Source organism: Equus przewalskii, chromosome 19 (assembly GCF_037783145.1).
Source record: "Equus przewalskii isolate Varuska chromosome 19, EquPr2, whole genome shotgun sequence".
In the NCBI taxonomy this organism is placed as follows: Eukaryota; Metazoa; Chordata; class Mammalia; order Perissodactyla; family Equidae; genus Equus; species Equus przewalskii.
Window position 1 is genome coordinate 64,325,057 of NC_091849.1, and position 21,596 is coordinate 64,346,652.

General features: G+C 38.6%; 1 protein-coding gene across 14 annotated transcripts in view; it reads left to right on the forward strand.

The window, feature by feature from the left end:
• Positions 1 to 21,596, forward strand: part of KCNQ5 (potassium voltage-gated channel subfamily Q member 5) — a 472,281-nt gene that overhangs the window by 354,593 nt on the left and 96,092 nt on the right. For all 14 annotated transcript variants that reach the window (XM_070584950.1, XM_070584953.1, XM_070584952.1 and 11 more), the window contains exons 4-5: positions 17,156 to 17,331; positions 17,608 to 17,733. In XM_070584950.1, the coding sequence (XP_070441051.1) occupies positions 17,156 to 17,331; positions 17,608 to 17,733 (302 nt within the window). The remainder of the gene's footprint in view (positions 1 to 17,155; positions 17,332 to 17,607; positions 17,734 to 21,596) is intronic.

Sequence of the window (21,596 nt, forward strand, 5' to 3'; positions counted from 1 at the left end):
ATGTGCTCACTTTTTTCCATTGATATGGCAATGAAATTTTAACACATTATCCACTAATTTAACCATTACCACATTCAGAATACATAACTTTCCCATCACCCTCAAGAAACTTGGATGCTATCTTTTATGCTAAGTCACTCCCTCTCCCCAATCCTAACCTCTGGGAACCACTAATCTGTTCTTCATCACTGGAATTTTGTCATTTTTAGAATCTTGTGTAAATGGAATCATACAGAAGTAATCATTTGAAATTGGCTCTTTTCCGCTCATTATAATGCTCTTGAGATCCATCCAAGTCATTCTGTGTACCTATCGCTCCTTCATTTTTATTGCTGAATAGTATTCCATGATGTGGATAGACCACAGTTTGTTTATCCATTTACCTGTTAAAGGGCATTTGGGTTGTTTCTAGATTTGGGCCATTATAAATAAAGCTGCTTTGAACATTCATGTAGAAGTTTTTGTATGAAAGTAAGTTTTTATTTCTCTAGGGTAAATTCCCAGCAGTGGGATTACTGGGTCATGTGGTAAGTGTTTGTTTATCAGAAACTGCCAAACAGTTTTCCAGTGTGTGGCCATTCCTTCTAAAATACAGAAATGCCTGGGGTTCTTCATGGCAGTGGATTATATCTGTGCTGAGTTAAACAATATTTTTTATTTTCATAGAAAATGTATGTTTCTGATTCCTCTGTTTTTCTGTGAAACTTATTTTAATAAGCAGAAGTTTCTCAAATTCTTATTTAACCACTTGGGTCAAGAAACAAATGAAAATATAGCCAATTAAGGAGCAGTTCTTTATGCTCTCTTAAAGGAATGTAAATTTGATGCTTCCATAGATGAAGTGTTGAGAGACCACTTAATGGAAAAAGGGAATACTGAACAAATTGCTGAAGGACCACTACTTCAGTCTAACTTCTCTTTGGAGAAAGTCCTTACTCAAGCAAACTTTACTGAGACCAGTAGTAATTATGCTTGCCTGCTAAAGGACGTATAATCAATGAGTTAGAGCCTCAAAGCACGACTCCAACAGAATGAAAAGTTTAAAATTACCACCAAGGCCCTTTGGTGCTCTATAGCAAGCTGAGCCCGGTGATCACGATTCTAATGTGATCTGAAAAGGGGTAATTTGTTTCTCCTGCTCCTATACCTCTCCAAAATTCCCGTGTTTTTTTTTTCTTTTAATTTATCACTGTGATGCAGCTTGCATTCTCTTTATGCTTTTTTTGGTGAGGAAGATTAGCCCTGAGCTAACATCTGTTGCTAATCTTCTTCTTTTTTCATTTTTCTCCCCAAAGCCCAAGTTCATAGTTGTATATCCTAATTGCAAGTCCTTCTATTTCTTCTATGTGGGACACCACCGTAGTATGGCCTGATGAGTAGTGTGTAGGTCTGCGCCCAGGATCCAAACCAGGGAACCTCAGGCCGCTGAAGTGGAGCGTGCGAACTTAACCACTATGACAATGGACCGGCCACCACTCCATTCTTAAAACTATTCTCTGAGACAGCTTTGCCTCTAAAACTCCCCGTAATGTCTCCCGATGGATCTTCCATCACAACTAACAGAAAAGTCATTTTCTGAAAAGTTAGTAACAACCCATGTGGCCAAATTCCTGAATTCCAGCTGTATCCTCGCTCTGGTTATAAGAGATATTGGAGCAGCTAATTACTCACTTGGAAAAAGATCAAGTTGATCCATGTGTACCTTACCATATTCAAGATAAACTCAAATTAAATCAAAGATTTAAAGTAAGTAAAACCATAAATACTGGATGGCAGAAATGGGTAAATTCTCTTATAACCTTGGACCCAGGAAGGTCTTTCTAACTATAATTAAAAATATAGAAGCCATAGAAGAAAATATTGATAAATTTAGGCTACATAAAAATTAAAAAGTAATAAAATTAAGCTACATAAAGTCAAAGAATCCTGCACGATAAAACAAAACAAAAATCAAAGTCAAAAGACAAATGTGGGAAAATACTTACAACTCCTATCTGAGACAGAGTTAACCATTTTAAAATACAAGGAGTTCTAGAAATCCAGAAGAAAAATCCAACAACCCAGTAGAAAATAAAAGATGAGAAATAAATATTGAAAGACTGTTCACAGAAGTAGAAAGGCACGTATGCCTCTAATATAATCTCACTCATGAAAAACAAATGAAATGATAGGATTTTCTCACCTCGCAGATTAGCAAAACTCCAGAATTCAACCACACGCTTTTTAGTGAGACTGTGAGGAAATAGGCATTAGACCCACGAACACAAAGTGGTGTCACCCTTATGGAAAAGGGACAAAATCTACTAAATTTACGTGGCATTAACACTTCAACACAGAAATTCTGCTTCCTGATATTTCCGTCAATTTATAGTAAGTGTTTAGTATAGCTGAATAAATTAAGAATACAGTAAAGAGGATCCTTCTGTATAGCTGTAAAAGGATCCCAGGATATAAGTTAATATGTCAAGGATATGTTATGGATTCCAGGATATGAAGTAATATATAATACTTATATACAGTGTGCTACTTTTTGTATAAGAAAAGAGAAAAATAAGAGCATATGTTTGCATTGCTTTTATTTGTATGAAGAAACATTGGAAGGATTTTTTTTTTAAAAGACTAAAAATGTTCACCTGAAGATAATGAGTAAGGATAAAGTGAATGAGGAAAATGATGGGAGCAAGATTTTCCATCTGTCATCAATTTATGTAATTTTGATATTTAAGCCATATAAATGTATTAACTGTTGAAAGATTGAACAAACAGAATGGCTGCCAGCACAGCGTAAGTGTTGACTGTTATTATCATCGTGTAGAAATATTGGGTGAGTGGATTGGTTCATGGATTGTACAGCTGTGCAGAATCTCACACTCAGGGCATTTTTGTCATTGCAAAGAAGGACAATGCCAAAGTTAACTTACCGTAGGATTTTCATATGAATGTCCTCAGTTCCAGGCCTAAGTGACACAGAACAGCATTTTTAACTCTTTACAAAACCCTGTCCTGAAAAGTGTCCTATGATTTGCCCTAATTTGCCCTCCACACATTTCTTTAACTTTAACTTGCATTTTACTTGCACAGGCATGCCTCAGAGATGTTGTGGGTTCGGTCCCAGAGCACCGCAATAAAGCGAATATTGCAATAAAGCGAGTTACACAAAGTTTTCCGTTTCCCAGTACATATAAAAGTTATGTTTACACTATACTGTAGCCTAAGTGTGCAATACCATTGTGTCTAAGAAAACAATGTAGATACCTTAATTTAAAAAATACTTTATTGCTAAAAAATGCTAACCATCATCTGAGCCTTCAGCTAGTCATAATCTTTTTGCCGGTGGAGGGTCTTCTCTTGATGTTCATGGATGCTGACTGATCAGCATGCTGGTGGCTGAAGGCTGGGGTGGCTGTGGCAATTTTTTTACAATAAGATGGTAATTACAATAAATTTGTTGCATCAATTGACTCTTCCTTTCATGACTAATTTCTCTGATGCATGCATTGCTGTTTGAGGGCATTTTACCCACAGCAGAGCTTCTTTCAAAATTGGATCCAATCCTCTCAGACCTTGCTGCTGCTTTTTCAAGTAAGTTTGTGTAATAGTCTAAATCCTTTGTTGTCGTTTCAACAGTCTTCACAGCGTCTTCGCCAGGGGCAGAGTCCATCTCAAGAAACTTTCTTGGTTCATCCATAAGAAGCAACTCCTCATCCATTAAAGTTTTATCATGAGATTGTAGCAATTCAGTCACATCTTCAGACTCCACTCTTAGTTCTCTTGCTCTTTCTAACACATCTGCAGACACTTCCTCCACTGAAGTCTTGAACCCCTCAAAGTCATGTAGGAGAGTTGGAATCAACTTCTTCCAAATTCCCATTAATGCCGATACTTTGACCTCTTGCCATGAATCATGAATGTTCTTAATGGCATCTAGAATGGTGAATCCTTTCCAGAAGGTTTTCAATTTACTTTGCTCAGACACGTCAAAAGAATCTCTATCTATGGCAGCTATGGCCTTCCGGAGTGTTGGGGTTTTCTTTGTTTATAGCGTTATGTAAATTTCAGGTGTACATAATTATATTTTAATGTCTCTGCAGACTGTCATGTTCACCACTCAAGGACAAATTACCGTCTGTCACTGTACACGTGTGCCCTTTTACTCCTTTCATCTTCTCTCTTGCCCCCTCCCTTCTGGTAACCACCAATCTAATCTTTATATCTATGTGTTTGTTTCTTTTTGTGGCTGTTTTTATTTTCCACTTATGAGTGAAATCATATGGCATTTGACTTTCTCCATCTGACTTATTTTGCTTGGCATAATGCCCTCAAGGTCCATCCGTGTTGTCTGAAATGGCAAGATTTCATCTTTTTATGGCTGAGTAATGTTCCATTGTATTTCTTAAAAATGCAACTTGAAGGTCGAAATTACTCCTTGATTCATGAGCTGCAGAATGGATGTTGTGTCAGCAGGCATGAAAACAACATTCATCTTGTTGTATGTCTCCATTAGAGCTCTTGGATAATCAGGGGCATTGTCGATGAGCAGAAATATTCTGAAAGGAAACGTTTTTCTGAGCAGTAGGTCTCAACAGTGGGCTTGAAATATTCAGTAAGTCATGTTGTAAACATACGTGCTGTCATCCAGGCTTTGCTGTTCCATTTAGAGCACAGGCAGAGTAGATTTAGCATAATTCTTAAGGGCCCTAGGATATCTGGAATGGTAAGTGAGCACTGGCTTCTACTTAAAGTCCCCAGCTGCACTGGCTCCTAACAAGAGAGTCAGCCTATCCTTGAAGCTTTGAAACCAAGCCTTGACTTCTCCTCTCTAGCTATGAAAGCCCTAGATGGCATCTTCTTCCAGTATGAGGCTGTTTTATCTACATTGAAAATCTGTTGTCTAGTGTAGCCACCTTCATTAATTTTCTTATGTAGATCTTCTGGATAATTTGCTGCAGCTTCTCCATCAGCACTTGCTGCTTTACCCTGTACTTTTATGTTATGACGAGGGCTTCTTTCCTTAAGCCTCATGAACCAACCTCTGCTAACTTCAAACGTTTCTTCTGCAGCTTCCTCACCTCTCTCATCCTTCACAGAATTGAAGAGAGTTAGGGCCTTGCTCTGGATTAGGCTTTGGCTTAAGGGAATGTTGTGGCTGGTTTGATCTTCTATCCAGACCACTGAAACCTTCTCCATAGCAGCAATAAGGCTGTTTCACTTTCTTATCATTCATGTGTTCACAGGAGTAGCAATTTTAATTTCCTTCAAGAACTTTTCCTTTGCATCACAACTTGGCTAACTGACACAAGAGACCTAGCTTCCAGCCTCTCTCAGCTTTGGTGTGGCTTCCTCATTAAGCTTAATCATTTCTAGCTTTTGATTTAGAGTGAGAGACGTGCGACTCTTCCTTTCACTTGAACAGTTAGAGGCCACTGTAGGGTTATTAACTGGCCTAATTTCACTGTTGTTGTGTCCCAGGGAACAGGAACACCTGAGGAGAGGGAGAGAGGTGGGGGAAGAGCCAGTCAGTGGAGCTATCAGAACACACAACATAGATTAAGTTCGCTGTCTTATATGGGCCCGGTTCATGGTGCCCCGAAATATTAACAGCAGTGATATCAAAGATGACTGATCACAGATCACCATAACAAATATGATAGTAGTGAAAAGGTTTGAAATATTGTGGGAATTACCAGATTGTAACACAGAGATGTGAAGTGAGCAAATTCTGTTGGAAAAATGGGGCTGATAGACTTGCTTGATGCAGGGTTGCTGCAAACCTTCAACTTAGAAAAATACAAGTGTCTGGGAGGTGCAATAGCACAAGGTAACCTTGTGCCGCCTCAGAAGCCTGCTCAGGAAGGCCAAGGGAGAGAACATGCGTAAAGTGCTCAGCTTACTGCCTGGGACTTAACAAATTCTACATGACTGTGAGTGGTAGTAAACCGAATCCCAAAGTGCTGGGTTCCGTGTAATCTCTTGTCAATCCTACAATGATAAATACAATCAGAAAAAAATCATCAACACAGTAAGACCTCTTTGTTTTTATTGATTGTTTTCTTCAAAATATCTCTGTCATCCTGAATTCCTAAAATTTGAGAGTCTATGCATCTTAAATAAGAACGAATTTTATGGGCCAGCCTGGAGGCGCAGCAGTTAAGTTCTCACACTCTCTTTCTCAGCAGCCCAGGGTTCTCCAGTTCAGATCCTGGGTGTGGACATGGCACCGCTTGGCATGCCATGCTGTGGTAGGTGTCCCACATATAAAGTAGAGGAAGATGGACATGGATGTTAGCTCAGGGCCAGGCTTCCTCAGCAAAAAGAGGAGGACTGGCAGTAGTTAGCTCAGGGCTAATCTTCCTCAAAAAAAAAAAAATTATTTTAAAAGAGGAGGGGAAGGAATGGACCCATCCAGGTACTTTTTGAGTCTAGAGCTCTTTTGAAGTGATAATTTTAGAAGGGTTGTGTTATGGTACCTATAGGATTTTGGGTTAATTAGAGGGTTTTTGTGGCTTTATTTTTGGCTGATTAGTAATGACTTACCCTACATTTCTCCAGGGAGGTTAAATGTCCTGAAGTGTGCTCCTTGTGCTCCTCCTCTCACAACACTTAGTGCCCGTGGTTGTGGTCACTCCATTCAGCATCTTTTAGGCCAACCATCCTTTTCGCCCTGTGCGTCTCTCTTGCCCACGCCATCCATGCCCCTTCCGCACCCTTTACTGTTATATATCCAAGTCCTAGCAGTTTCTGGCCACAATAAATGTGTGTTGAATGAATAAAAATCAGAAATCTGCATGCCAGTAGACAGGCACACACAACCTCACCCCAGTTACACACCCAACGACAGTGAGAAACAAGTTCAACATGAGCAAATGAAGGAAAAACGTGCCAATTTACCCAAGAAACCCAAGACAAAAGAAGCACCTTCACTTCCGCTTTCAGAGGTTTTTCAGAGCAATGACTTTCACGTGCTTCTTTTTGTCTCCGTGCTTCCATTCCCTATTTAATTTGGTCATGTGATTGTGACGGTATTTGTAATAAAGTGCTCATGGGGCCGGCCACCTGGCCCAATGGTTAAGTTTGTGTGCTCTGCTTCAGTGGCCCAGGGTTTCGCCAGTTCGGATCCTGGGTGCGGACATGGCACCGCTCATCAGGCCATGCTGAGGTGGCGTCCCACATGCCACAACTTGAAGGACCACAACTAAAATATACAACTATGTACTGGGTACATTTGGGGCGAAAAAGCAAGGGGGAAAAAAGAAGATTGGCAACAGTTGTTAGCTCAGGGGCCAATCTTTAAAAAAAATAAATAAGTGAAGTGCTCATTTTGCACACTTGCAGCGGTGCGCTCCTTGCAGAAGGCTCTCCTACTTTCTGTGCTGCCTTTTGCAAAATGTTTTAAATACTTGATTTGAGCTGCTACCACAGACTCCAACTCTGTGTTTGGAATTTGGAGATGAAAGTGCTGGAGCTAATTCTCAGGACATCTGCCATCGTGCAGCTGGAGAATCCATCTCTTATCAAGCTTCTGTGGTTTTCTGGAGTATTGCCTGGTCACGGTGTTAAAATGTGCACGTCTGAAACTATTTTTTGAGTTATGTTTTCTTGATACTTCTTCATATTTAGTTTGTAGGAAAATGTCCGGCTCCTGAGCTCTCCTAAGCCACCTCTAGCCTCTTTATAGAGGCCTCAGGTGGCATCATCACATGTTTTCAATGAATCTTGTTTTTTGTTCTCCTTTAAACAGAGCCTGTCTTATTCAGAAAGATCATGACAGTAGGAAAGGAAGTGATAATGAAAAGAAAGTGAATCTAAAGTAGGATTTTTCTGATAGCATTAGGGTTTGTTATGAGACAATATACTCCGCGGTCCGAACTGCAGCTTCGAGAGCCAGTGACCACAAGTTCTAACCCTGTCTCTGGAAGCAACTTACTGTGTCATCTTGCTCAAGCCACTTGGCGACACTGCCTCTTTCCTTTTAGGAGAGATAAGAACAGCAATGTGCTTTGTAAGATTCACAAGCTGTAACACACGAAAACCAATAGTGAAATTAGAAAATTCTGAAAACTGACCTTTATCTAGTGCCAATGAGTGCAAATTTTGGCAAAGATTTTATAAAGAAAGATGGAACTTAGATGTGTAATTAAGCATGATCTATTTGGTTAATAATCCCTCTAAAAATACAAATATATGGATATGATAGACTTGCACGTGGCACCAAGTAGGATTTTCAAAGTTATAACTAGCATCAGGTATTTATTTATAGATTGTATCTACTGAGATTCAGTCCTTTAAAGCAGTATCTTTTCATTCTTCACAGAAGGAAAAGTCCATTTTCACACCCCAGTGTTTATCCCTAAAGATTACCTAGAAGCCTAAATGGTATCCATTTCTTATTTCTAAAAATAAGGAATTGTGTATCAAAAAAGATTAACAGAGCCAGGTGTACCAGGCCACTCTCCATTTCCCCAGATAATACTTAGAACAGATTCCCATCCATGGGTGTTTTTTGCTTAGTGACTGACACTTTGGTGAAGTGGCATCTCCATCGGCAACATCCAAAGAGCAGAGTCTATGCAAAGAGCCTCCTGAAGGTGTTCTTTCAAAGCTTTAGCATAGGTGATGATTAATCCTAGTCTGTGTGTTCTCTGAAAATAAGTACCAAGTTTCTCAAAGAAAAGTTACACATCCCAGCTGAACATACTAAACGTAACCGGCTGCTGAGATTCAGAGTCAGCATCATTCAGCTGCTCAGAGGAAGTGCAGAAGGGGAGTGTTGGAAGTGGGGTGTTTTGTTTTTACTCTGTCATTTAAACCTGTAGACAGTGTCTGAGTGTTGGTCTACCAACGTTCAGGTTGTGCCTCTGAACGAGATATGTAAGCCTTGGATTTCACCGTAGTGTGTTAGGAGATTTCCAGCAGAAGTTTCAACTTTGATCATTCACTGGTGGGAATCCAAATCTTTTTTTAGAGCTGTAGTCAAATACTGGCATTTGAATTGAAATGTTGACTTGAAACTGGCTACAGTTTGCCATTGGTATGTATGAAAATAGGTGCTAGAAGAAATTTTTAAACATCTGAGGACATCAACATGCAAAATTGTTGCTTCTAAAAGCCCTTCTAATTCTTTTTGCATACAGGAGCACATAACCTAAAGCCACTGTGTCATTGCCCTAAAATGTGTTCTGAATCATCCAAAGATACAAATGACTCTTTATTCCTTTCATACATTGGGGACTGACGGGATTTCACCCAGGTAATTTACTCAAGACACTATAGCGTGCCTTAAATAGGACATGTTTCCTCCTACTCATTCACAATGATTCCTAGAGGACAAACGCTTCTTTCCGGTTTTATAAATACAAAAACACAGTTTTCTTACATCCTCCAATCTGTATCCCACATCTGAAATTAGACGTTTGTGATCACAGTCTGAAGCAATAGTTTCAGTAGATTACTGATATTGGAGGAATTTTGTCCTGTGGCATAAAAACCATCTATTGCCTGACCTCTCCCCCAAACCCCAGCCTCACCCACTGTCCCAGGTGCCTCCAGGACATCTTAGAATTAATATGGCCAAAACTGAACGGTTAATTTTACCCTTCAGATAGCCCTCCTTTCTGCTCCCCCCCAACCACAGCATCCCTCCTCTCAGTAAATAGCACTTCATTCCCCCAATTGCTCAGGTCAAAAACTCTGAGGTCGCCCCTAAACTCTCTTTTTTGTCCCACACCCCACAACCAATCCTTCAGCAAGTCCTGATATCTCCGCTTTCACACTATGTCCCAAATCCAACCCCTGTGGACTCTCCCCACTTCAGCCTCACCCCTCTACAGCTGCTCTCATCTCCTCTCTCCCATCTCGCCCTCCAGATCTGTTTCTCAAAGACCACCAAAACGATCTTGTAAAATACAAATCTGATCCTGCTCTGTTTGGACCACTTAGTGTCCAAACAAAGAATGTACCACGTAAGATTCTAGAAACTCAGTTAGAAAGAATCCTTGGCACTTTGCAAATCAATCCATCTCATTTTAAAGGCTTGAAACTAGCCCTGAGAGGTAAGCGGTGACAAAGCCAGTTAATGGCAGAACTGATGGTTAAACCAGGCATAGTTCAATCTTCCCTATGCTGCTGTACTTATATCTCTGCTCCTTTTGAGATGTTGAAATTTGTATACAAAGGCAAATATAATGGAACCGCAAAATTTCAATTCCTCCTTGTCTTCCTGTTCTATTGGCAATAAAGCATCTGGTGCATGATTTACATGGAATACTAAAAAATGACAAATTCACGCAGAAATGGCCCCACCTGGACAGGACAAGCTGACCACTCGGTCATATTCTGCTGTCCTGTTGAGACAACCTAAAATATAAAAATTTTCTAATTACAAGCTTTTTGCTAAATGTATCTGAATGTCAACCATTTGCAAGTACTGATATTGCCTATTCTTAATAACACTTTACTTCTTGGAGTTTCACATTTAAGCCTTGGTCGACTGCCTACATCCTTGTTTATTGGTCTTTTTACCAGAGAATAGTTATCAAAAAAGAAGCATGGAATAAAATGTAAGCACTTGGGAATCAGACAGATATGGCTTTTATTCTTCGCTCCATTTACTGCCTAAATGAACTTGGATAAGATTCTTGAACTTTCTTAGTATCCATTTACTGATTTATGAAAGTGTGTGTGTATATGTCTGAGGGTATAAAATAATTCTTGTTACGTTGAGGTGTTGACATGGCGCCCGGCACTCTGAAGCAGACTGAAGGCTTTGTGTGTATCACAACAGCCCCAAGAGGAAAATGGTTCTACCCTCTACTTATAGGTCAAGGTTTTGAGACTCAGCAACATTAATAGGCCCAAAGTCACTCGACGAGGAAAGGACAGAACTGGGAATCCTCAGGCTGCCTCACAGGAAGGCTACATGCATAACCTCTGTGCCTCCCCAGACAGCCGCTGTGGAGAAGGAGGAAGTGGAATCTGGCTACAAGCACCCATGTGGCCCTGTACACCAGAGACGCTCAATGAATGTTACTCTTTTCCCTTCTCTTTCCCACCCTGGCTAGACAAACTACCTTGCCCAGTGTGCTAACTTTCCTGGGCCACAGCTTCTTAGTTTAAATAAATAATAGTTCTTTTTCTTATTGCGAAAGTAATACGTGCTTTTTATTGATCGTTTGGACAAAAGAAATAGTATAAAGGAACTCAACTTTACACATGAGCCTACCACCCAGAGATCATCCTTGTTAGCATGAGGTGTATGTGCTTACAGTATTTATCCTTATCTATGCTACAAGAACAGATGTTTGGGGGACAAAAGTGGAGTCATACGTGTCCTTTTATGTGATCAATTCTTTTCATAATGATATTTTGGAAACATTTTTTTAATCTCATCAATATTCTTCCAAAACATGATGTTTTGTGGTTTCAGAGTTACCCATGGTAATAATAACACTGCTAACAATATATCAGATGAAGTTTACTGTGTGTTAGCACTGTACTGAGGTTCTTCTAATGTGTCAACTTATTCAGTTCTCACAGCAACTCTGACATAGGTACTTTTATGATTCTCATTTTACAAATAAAGAAGTTGAGGCAGAGAGACTCAGCAACTTAACCCATGTAACCAGCTAATAACAGGCAGAGCCAGGGTGGGAATTCGGGCAGCGAGCTCCACAGGCCCTGCTCTAGGAGAGACTGTTTTTCATCAATTCATTTTTATTAGAAATTTGGGTTGGTTCTAATTTTTGATATTATTAGTAATAGTATACCTTTGCTGACAACTACAACTTTTCTATTAGGCTAAATTTCTAGAGGTCAAATTACTGAAATGATAGGTTTCACACAGCTAATACTTTTGGCAAATGATGCCAAATTGCACCTCCCTAATTATACCATTTTATTCTTACACAAAATCTGCATGAAAGAACTTTTTCTCCTGCTCCTTGCCAATATTGACTATTCATTTTTTTGAACTTTGTCAGTTTCATAGGTTAAAATGGTACCTTGCTGCTATTTTAAATTTCAAAATGAAATTGCAAAGAAGAGCTTCTTTCCATATACTTGTTGTTCGTTTTTACTTCTTCCTAGGGTAAATTTATATTTATGACTTCTGACCGATTTCCTTCTAGCATGTTTTCTTATTAGTTGATTTTTATATATTAAGGATATGAACTCTTTGTCCATCATCCTATATGTTGCAAATATTTTTTCCAAGTTGTTTTTTGCATTTCAATTTGTGTGGGCTTTGTTTAACATATGTAATTTCAAATTTCTGTGTTTGTGCCTCAGATTCTCAACTGCAACATGAGGGCTATTTAACTATATTGTTACTAAGACACTTGAAATTATAAAATTTTATTCTGTTTCTTGGCTTACTATAAGTAGACAACCCATCAAATAATTTTCTGTGAAATAAGTATTGCACATCTGCACGATGGCAGGTACTGAGCCAGGCACCGAGGTTATAAAATAAGCAAGTGCTTCTGCATGCCGTCCACTTCTCCCAGTCCTGGAAGAGACCAGCAGGTGGGCAGACTACTGCCGTAACAGTGGTCATGGTGATGGAAGTTTATCTCTGAGCTGCAGGCACTCGTAGTGTGAAAGCAGGCATTCTGAGTTAAAGTAATGTCAATTGTTACAACATACAAATCTTCGCATTCCAGTCACTTCTCAACTACAACTCTTATAGCCACAACTTTGGTGTCAAGTGAGGGCCAGCTCAGCCACTTATGGGTGCTGGGCCTTGGCTCGGGGGCACTGCAAGTCTTGGTTCTTCATTTGTAAGAAAGAGATGGCACAGCAGGGTTTCCCAACCTTGGCACTGTTGGCATTGGGACTGGGTAATTCTTTGAAACATAAGAGCCTGGAGTGAAGACAGCACAAACTTTTAGTACAAGATATGAACTATAGACAACCCTTGAAGCTCAGTGGCTTCAGATTCATTTGTCTATCCATTCATGTGCTAAGCAGTTGAGTGTCAAGCATTATATTAGAGACTTGTATTAGAAATGAGTATTCATTCATCTCTCTGATCACCCATCTATCACAAATATTTATTAAATCCCTACTATGTACCAGACATTGCTAAATGCTTTGTGTACATCAGTGGTCATCAATTTACATTCCCATCAGCAGTGCACAAGGGTTCCCTTTTCTCCGCATCCTCACCAACACTTGTTATCGCTTGTCTTTTTGATAATAGCTATTCTAACAGGTGTGAGGTGGTGTCTCACTGCAGTTTTGATTTGCATTTTCCTGGTGATTAGTAGTGTTGAGCATCTTTTCAGGTACCTGTTGGCCATTTGTATGTCTTCTTTGGAAAAATGTCTATTCAGTTTCTCTGCCCAATTTTTAGTTGGATTGTTTGTTTTTTTGCTATTGAGTTGTATGAGTTATTTACATACTTTGGATATTGACTCCTTATCAGATATGCGACTTACAAAGATTTTCTCCCATTCCTTAGACTGCCTTTTCATTTTGTTGATGTTTTCCTTTGTTGTGCAGAAGGTTTTTAGTTTGATATGGTCCCATTTGTTTATTTTTGCTTTTGTTCCCTTTGCTTTTGGGGTCTCATCCATAAATAGTGTTGGGGAAACTGGACTATCTACCTCACAGGGTCATTTGGGGGACTACATACATTTTACCTGGGGACTGTTCTGGGCATTGTAAGATGTTTTGCCTCTACCACTAGATACCAGTGGCAACACCCTTCCCGGTTATGACAACCAAAAGTGAGTGGAGACAATGTGCACTACTTACAGGCTGAGGGGAAGCACATAGCCTCATGCGCTCTCTGCCAGCTGAGTGCTGGCACATGCTGCCTCCCAGGGGCCATTTGGCAATGTTTGGAGACATATATACCATATCTTCTTTATCCATTCATCCACTGATGGACACTTAAGTTGTTTCCATATCTTGGCTATTGAGAATAACGCTGCAATGAACGTGGATGTGCAGATGGCTCTTCAAGATCCTGTTTTCATTACCTTTGGACAGACACCCAGAAATGGGATTAACCAATTAAACAATTTAAGCTACTCCTTCAATTTTTCCCCGGTTTTATTGGGATTTCATTGACGTATAACATTGTGTAAAGTATACAACCTATTGATTTGGTACATTTATATTGAAAAATTACTATTAGTTGACACCTCCCTCACATCATATAATTACTATTTTTTGTGGTAAGAACATTTAAGATCTAGTCTCTCAGCAACTCTCCAGTATATAATAGAGTATTATAAACTATAGTCACCATGCTGTACATTAGATCTTCAGAACTTATTCATCTTATAACTGGAAGTTTGTAATCTTTGGCCAATATCTCCTCACTTCCCCCAACCCTCCAGCCCCTGGTAACCATAATTCTAGTCTCTGTTTTTATTATAAAACACATATTCCACATATAAGTGATATACAGTATTTGTCTTTCTCTGTCTGGCTTATTTCACTTGGCATAATGCCCTGAAGATCCATCCATGTTGTTGCAAACATTAGGATTTTCTTCTTTTTCATGGCTGAACAATATTCTGTTGGTATTCCAGTTATTAAGCCACTGATAAGGTAAGAGAACAAAGCTCAACCTACTTTTAAGTGTTTATTAATCTAAGTTCATTTTATAAATATTTGTTGAGTGCCTACCATGTTTCAAGCACTATTCTGGGTACTTGGGATACAAGTGTCCAACCTTGTGGAACCTACATTCTGTAAAGCAATGGACTACATAAGTAAAAATAAAAGCAAAGATTACTTATAACCTCTAAAATATTAGTCTAAACAGTGTTCTAGGTGGTACTGACAGCAAAATTCCCATGGATGTCTGGAACCAAACAAAGCATTTCTGGGGGTGCATCCATTGTTTGCCATTGGTCACTCATCTGTGACTTCTTTTACTGAACTCTGACCTTTTTGTCTGATCTGAATTACAATGAGGATATTATATCAAATATGTGATTACATTTTCATATTTTGTGACTTCAAACATTTAGATTATGATTCACTGTGTGCATTATTTTTTAAATTGTCTCAAACTAGCAGTGTTTTTCTAGACTTTCTCTAATGAACTAACCTCATAGCATACTTTTTGTGCTGTAGTCTAACAAATGTAAAGCTGATTTTAAAACTAATAACGATATAAGCTTTTTGTGCCTCTCTTTTTTCGTCTATAAAATGGGAGCTGTAGACAACCTAATCAACACGTGGTTATAAGGATTAAATAATGTAAAGACTTAGAACTGAAGATAGTGCCAGGCACATAGTAAGTTTTAAGTGCTGTATTTTCTGCACTCCTTCTAGTCTTTTACTTACTTCTAATATTTCTAATATTTTGACTAAGTGGATCATTGTACCTTTTTCTTTCCTTTGTACACTTGGGAGGAACCAGGATTACAGTGAGAAGTAAAAACAAATATATGTCCTGCAGGGACATATACGAACATCTCTTCATCTGTAAACCACTTGTATCAGGAGTAAGTCCCTCCAAATGATGAAAACCAAGAGATGTTTTTACACTTGACTCCTTTTTTTAAGATGTTCTTCCTGATTTCAAAAGACATATTCACTGTTACAAAATTACAACATATAGAAATTAATAGCTTAGAAAGTAAAAAGCCCCTTTATCTACATACCCGCCCCGACTGTCTACCCCCAGATATAATTAATGATAATAATCTGTGTATATTCTCACATTTTTCCTAGTCATATATTATATATTTTTATTAAAATAAGACCTCATTGTACATACCGCTTTGCAACTGGCTTTTATTCACTTAAATACTGTCTTTGGTTTCTGCGTCAACATGTTTAGTTCCTTCTCATTTCCAACAGCTGCAGAGAATGGTAACTCCAGGATGCCTTTGTGACTCTGTGTACCTACCCACAAAGTCACATAGTGTTCAGGTCCAATTAGAGAAAGCCCTTTGGCTGACCCTTGTACTGCCAATCACTGGCCCTCTCTCTCCAAGTCCTGACCCCAAAAGGGCACCAGAAGAGTGAGTCAGAGGATCTTCTCAGTCCACACCAGGAGACGAGAGCTTCTGCACACGGGGAGAAGGACTGAGCTGAACAATGAGGACACATCCATATGGCAGTACATCCTGAGGGTCACAGAAACGTTACAAATGCAGAACTCTTGAAGTGGAACCCCTCTTTGGAGTGTGGATGCTCACTCGCGCACAGCCACTTGGATCAGGATGGAGATTTTATTTGAGGATGTTAAGGTCAAGCTAACTTATTTTTAAACTGCCGTAGGAGGCCATTCTCCCCCACTTCACTTCTCCCACTTAAATCCTCCATCCTCTCACTCATATATTTACCCTGGAGCGAGTAAGTCCTCTTTTATCTTTTCTATGCTTTCATTAGCTGCTCTTTTTTCTCTTTTTAGCTTACAAAAGGCCAGATATTTTTTAAGCCAAATGTCAACATGTCAAACATTAAATACACATTTCCATGCAATGCGCACTATGTATAACTACATGTTCTATTGTGACAAACATAATATTATTTGATTTGTGTACAAAACTTACACATAACTGACTGGCTAGGTAGGAAGAGTACTCTCTGCAGGGATCCTCCAGCATTCAGCTTGGTTGCGGACCTAATTAAACAGTATGTGAAGGTGCAGACTCCACAACAACATATGGGAATTTTGTGCAGAAAGGTGCTACAAGCTTCTTAGGCAAGAGAATGAGAGACATGATTATACCAAGCAGCACTTTCATGGATAGACAGGCCGTGCTGCCTCTGTGCACCAACCAGGAGGCCACAGTGCTAGGGCTGAGGCAGAAGCTCCTTTCTGCTGGACAGGAGTGCTAGTGACCAGAGATGCTGTGGAAGGCCGCCCCACAGCCGTAGGCTCCCTGGAACACTGAACTTTCTGAAGGTCATTGTCCAATTCTTTGAAGGTTAAATAGTAAGTGGTCCCAAATTGCATAGGTGAAGTGGAGAATGGCCACAGGGCAGTAACTAAGACAATCGCAGGTCCTGTTCTCCGCTTTCCCACTCTCCATCATCACAGAGCCCAAGAAGCACGATGCCAGGTTGGGATTTGAGATCCATTTATTTGTGCCTGAAATAGGTCAAAGTGCATCTTGTTGAAATACTGTTTTGAGAAATAAAAATTCCCAGTCATGCCACTTACAGCTGTTTCAACTGTTTCTTTCAGATACCATTGTTCTTATTGCTTCAATAGCAGTTGTTTCTGCAAAAACTCAGGGTAACATTTTTGCCACGTCTGCGCTCAGAAGCCTCCGTTTCCTGCAGATCCTTCGCATGGTGCGCATGGACCGGAGGGGAGGCACGTGGAAGTTGCTAGGTTCCGTGGTCTATGCTCACAGTAAGGTAAGATTTGCTTCCTGAGTTATAAAACAAGATTTGTAAAACTTTTTTGGTCTATTACTGTAGTATTTAATAAACCTCTCACAAGCCAACTTAGTCTTTTCAGAAACTGGTTAAGGAAATTTTGTGACATGTATATAATGAATGTGTATAATGGATTATTTAGAAGTCATCATAAATATCCAAGAAGTAGGACAATGAATGGAATCATGCAAAGAGTTTTTTCCTTTTTCAAATGTTGTTTCACCTCTAAAAATCTTTCATTCCTCTTATATCTAGGAATTAATCACAGCATGGTACATAGGATTTTTGGTTCTTATTTTTTCATCTTTCCTTGTCTATCTGGTGGAAAAGGATGCCAATAAAGAGTTTTCTACATATGCAGATGCTCTCTGGTGGGGCACAGTAAGTATAAAAATCCATTTTTATCTATTGCATGTTGTGAAATTTTTCCTTTAGATATAGTGTAGTGATTCCTATGAATGATCAATAAAAATATTAACTTCCAAAAGGGAGTTGTGTGAAACTATACAGCACTTAGAATCCTCTAAAGAGTTTCCCTGTCTCTTTGGTTCAACAAAGGGAAGTTCTCCTATAAATCATCAGCAGTATTCCTTGCATGCTAGATTGTTGCCAAAATAAAAATATGTCACTTTTTAAAACTTGATCAAAATGATCATAGGCTTGTTTGTTTGTTTTAACTTTGTGGGGCACAGATTTAAGTTACCAATTGTTGCGTTGTTTTGCAACTCATCAAAAAGTTTATCTGAGGTTGCAAAACAAGGACTGGGAGGTGAAGAAGAATTAGAAGAGTGCAATTATAGACAAAAAGTGAAAAAGAGAAGACTAGTGACCCTTTGTGTGATCAGAGGTTATAGACACCTCATTTCAAAACTTGCCGCTTAAAAACCTATTGCCCCTTTATATTGCTTTTTTTGTGTTTTTTTTTTCAATTGCAGCAACGTTAGTTTATATCATTATATAAATTTCATGTGTACATCAGAATATTTTGATTCCTGTGTAGATTACATCACGTTCACCATTCAAGGACTAATTACCATCCATCACCACACACATGTGCCTAATCACCCCTTTCGCCCACCTCCCTCCTCTCATCTCCTCGGGTAACCACCAATCCAATCTCTGTCTCTATGTGATTGTTTTCTGTTGTTTTTTATCTTCTCCATAAGTGTGAGATCATATGGTGTTTGACTTTCTCTCTCTGACTTATTTCGCTTAGCATAATACCCTCAAGGTCCATCCATATTGTCACAAATGGCCGGATTTCATAATTACTTATGGCTGAGTAGTATATTCCATTGTGTATATGTACCACATCTTCTTTATCCATTTGTCCTTTGATCGTCACCTACATTGCTTCCAAGTCTTGGCTATTGTGAATAATGCTTCAGTGAACACAGGGGTGCATGCATCTTTATGCATTTGTGTTTTCGTGTTCTTTGGATAAATACCCAGCAGTGGAATAATTGGATCACATAGATCTATTCCTGATTTTCTGAGGAAACTCCATATTACTTTCCACAGTGGGTGCACCAGTTTGCACTCCCACCAGCAGTGTATGAGAGTTCCCTTCTCTCCACATCCTCTCCAACACTTGTTCTTTCCTGTCTTGTTGATTATAGCCATTCTGACAGGAGTGAGGTGATATCTCATTGAAGTTTTGATTTGCATTTGCCTGATAGTTAACGATGTTGAACATCCTTTCAAGTGCCTGTTGGCCACCTGTACCTCTTCTTTGGAGAAATGTCTGTTCTGATCCTTTGCCCATTTCCTATTGGGTTGTTAGTTTTTTTGTTGTTTACATGTATTCATTCTTTATGTATTTTGGTTATTGACCCCCATCAGATATGTGGTTTGCAAATATATTCTCATAATTGTTAGGTTGACTTTTCATTTTCTTAATAGTCTCCTTTGCTATGCAGAAGGTTTTTAGTCTGACGTCGTCCCATTTGTTTATTTTTTCTATTGTTTCCCTCACCCAGTCAGACATGGTATTTGAAAAAAGGCTGCTAAAACCGGTGTCGAAGAACGTACTCCCTATAGTTTATTCTAGAAGTTTCATGGTTTTGGGTCTTACATTCAAGTCTTTAATACATCTTGAGTTAATTTTTCTGATGGTTAAAGATAATGGTCTACTTTCATTCTTTGGCATTTGGCTGTGCAGTTTTCCCAATACCGTTTATTGAAGAGACTTTCCTTTGTCCCTTGTATATTCGTGGCTCTCTTGTTGAAAATTAGCTGTCCATAGATGTGTGGGTTTATTTCTGGGCTCTCCATTCTGTTCCATTGATCTGTATGTCTGTTTTTGTGTCAGTACTGTGCTGGTTTGGCTACTATAGCTTTGTAGTATATTTTGAAATCAAGGAGTGTGAAACCTCCAGCTTTGTTCTTTTTTTGCAGGATTCCTTTGGCTATTTAGGGTCTTTTGTTGGTCCTTATAAATCTTAGGATTTTTTCTAGTATTTCTGTGAAAAATGTAGTTGGAACTTTGATAGAGATTGTATTGAATCTGTAGATTGCTTTAGGAAGTATGGACATTTTAACTATGTTCAGTCTTCCAATCCAAGAGCATGGAATAACTTTCCATTTCTTTGTGTCTTCTTCAATTCTTTTCTACAATGTTTTATAGTTTTCAGTGTACATATCTTCCCCTCTTTGGTTAAGTTTATTCCTAGGTATTTTATTCTTTTTGTTGCAATTGTAAATGGGGTTATATTCACAATTTCTCTTTCTGCTATTTCATTGTTAGTGTACAGAAATGCAACTGATTTTTCTATGTTGATTTTGTATCCTGCAACTTTACCATATTTGTTATTTCAAAAAGATTTTTGGTGGATTCTTTAGGGTTTTCTATACATAGAATCATGTCATCTGCAAATAGTGACAGTTTCACTTCTTCCTTTCCAATGTGGATCCCGTTTATTTCTTTTTCTTGCCTGATTTCTCTGGCTAGGACTTCCAATACTATGTTAAATAAGAGTGGTGACAGTGAGTATCCTTGCCTGGTACCTATTCTTAGAGGGATAGCTTTCAGTTTTTCTCCATTGAGAATGATATTAGCTGTGAGTTTGTCATGTATGGCCTTTATTGTGTTGAGGTACTTTCCTTCTATACCCATTTTATTCACAGTTTTTACAATAAATGGATGCTGTATCTTGTCAAATGCTTTCTCTGCATCTATCAAGAACATCATTTGATTTTTAGTCTTCATTTTGTTAATGTAGTGTATCACATTGAAGGATTTGTGGATGTTGAACCATCCCTGCATCCCTAGAATAAAACCCACTTGATCATGATGTTTGAACTTTTTAAGGTATTGTATTCGATTTGCTAATATTTTGTTGAGGATGTTTGCATTGATGTTCATCAGTGATATTGGACTGTAATTTTCTTTTTGTGTGTTGTCTTTCCCTGGTTTTGGTATCAGGGTAATGTTGGCTTTGTAGATTAGTTAGGAAGCTTCTCCTCCTCTTCAATTTTTTGGAAGAGTTTGAGAAGGATAGGTATTAAGTCTTCTTTGAATGTTTGGTAGAATTCACCAGGGAAGTTGTCTGTTTCTGGACTTTTATTTTTTCAGAGATTTTTCATTACTGTTTCGATCTCCTTACTGATCATTGGTCTATTCAAATTCTCTATTTCTTCCTGATTCCGTTTTGGAAGTTTGTATGATTCTACGAATGTATCCATTTCTTCTAGATTATCCAATTTGTTGACATATAGCTTTCTGTAGTATTCTCTTATAATCTTATATATTTCTGAGGTGTCCCTTGTAATTTCTCCTCTTTCATTTCTGATTCTATTTATTTGAGCCTTCTCTCTTTTTTTCTTCTTGAGTCTAGCTAATGATTTGCCAATTTTTTTTTATCTTTTCAAAGAACCAGCTCTTCATCTCACTGATTTTCTCTATTGGTTTTTAAATCTCTATTTCATTTATTTCTGTTCTGATTTTTATTGTTCCTTCCTTCTACTGATTTTGGACATTTTTTGTTCTTCTTTTTCCAGTTCATTTAGGTGCTCTGATAGATTGTTTAATTGAGATTTTTCTTGTTTGTTGAGGTGGGCCTGTATTGTTGTAAAGTTCCTTCTTAGCACTGATTTTGATATATGCCACAAATTTTGATGTGTCGTATTTTCATTTTCATTTTTCTTCACGTATTTTTTGATTTCTCCTTTGATTTCTTCATTGACCGAATCATTGTTTAAGCATTTTGTTTAATCTCCACATTCCTGTGGCTTTTCTGATTTTC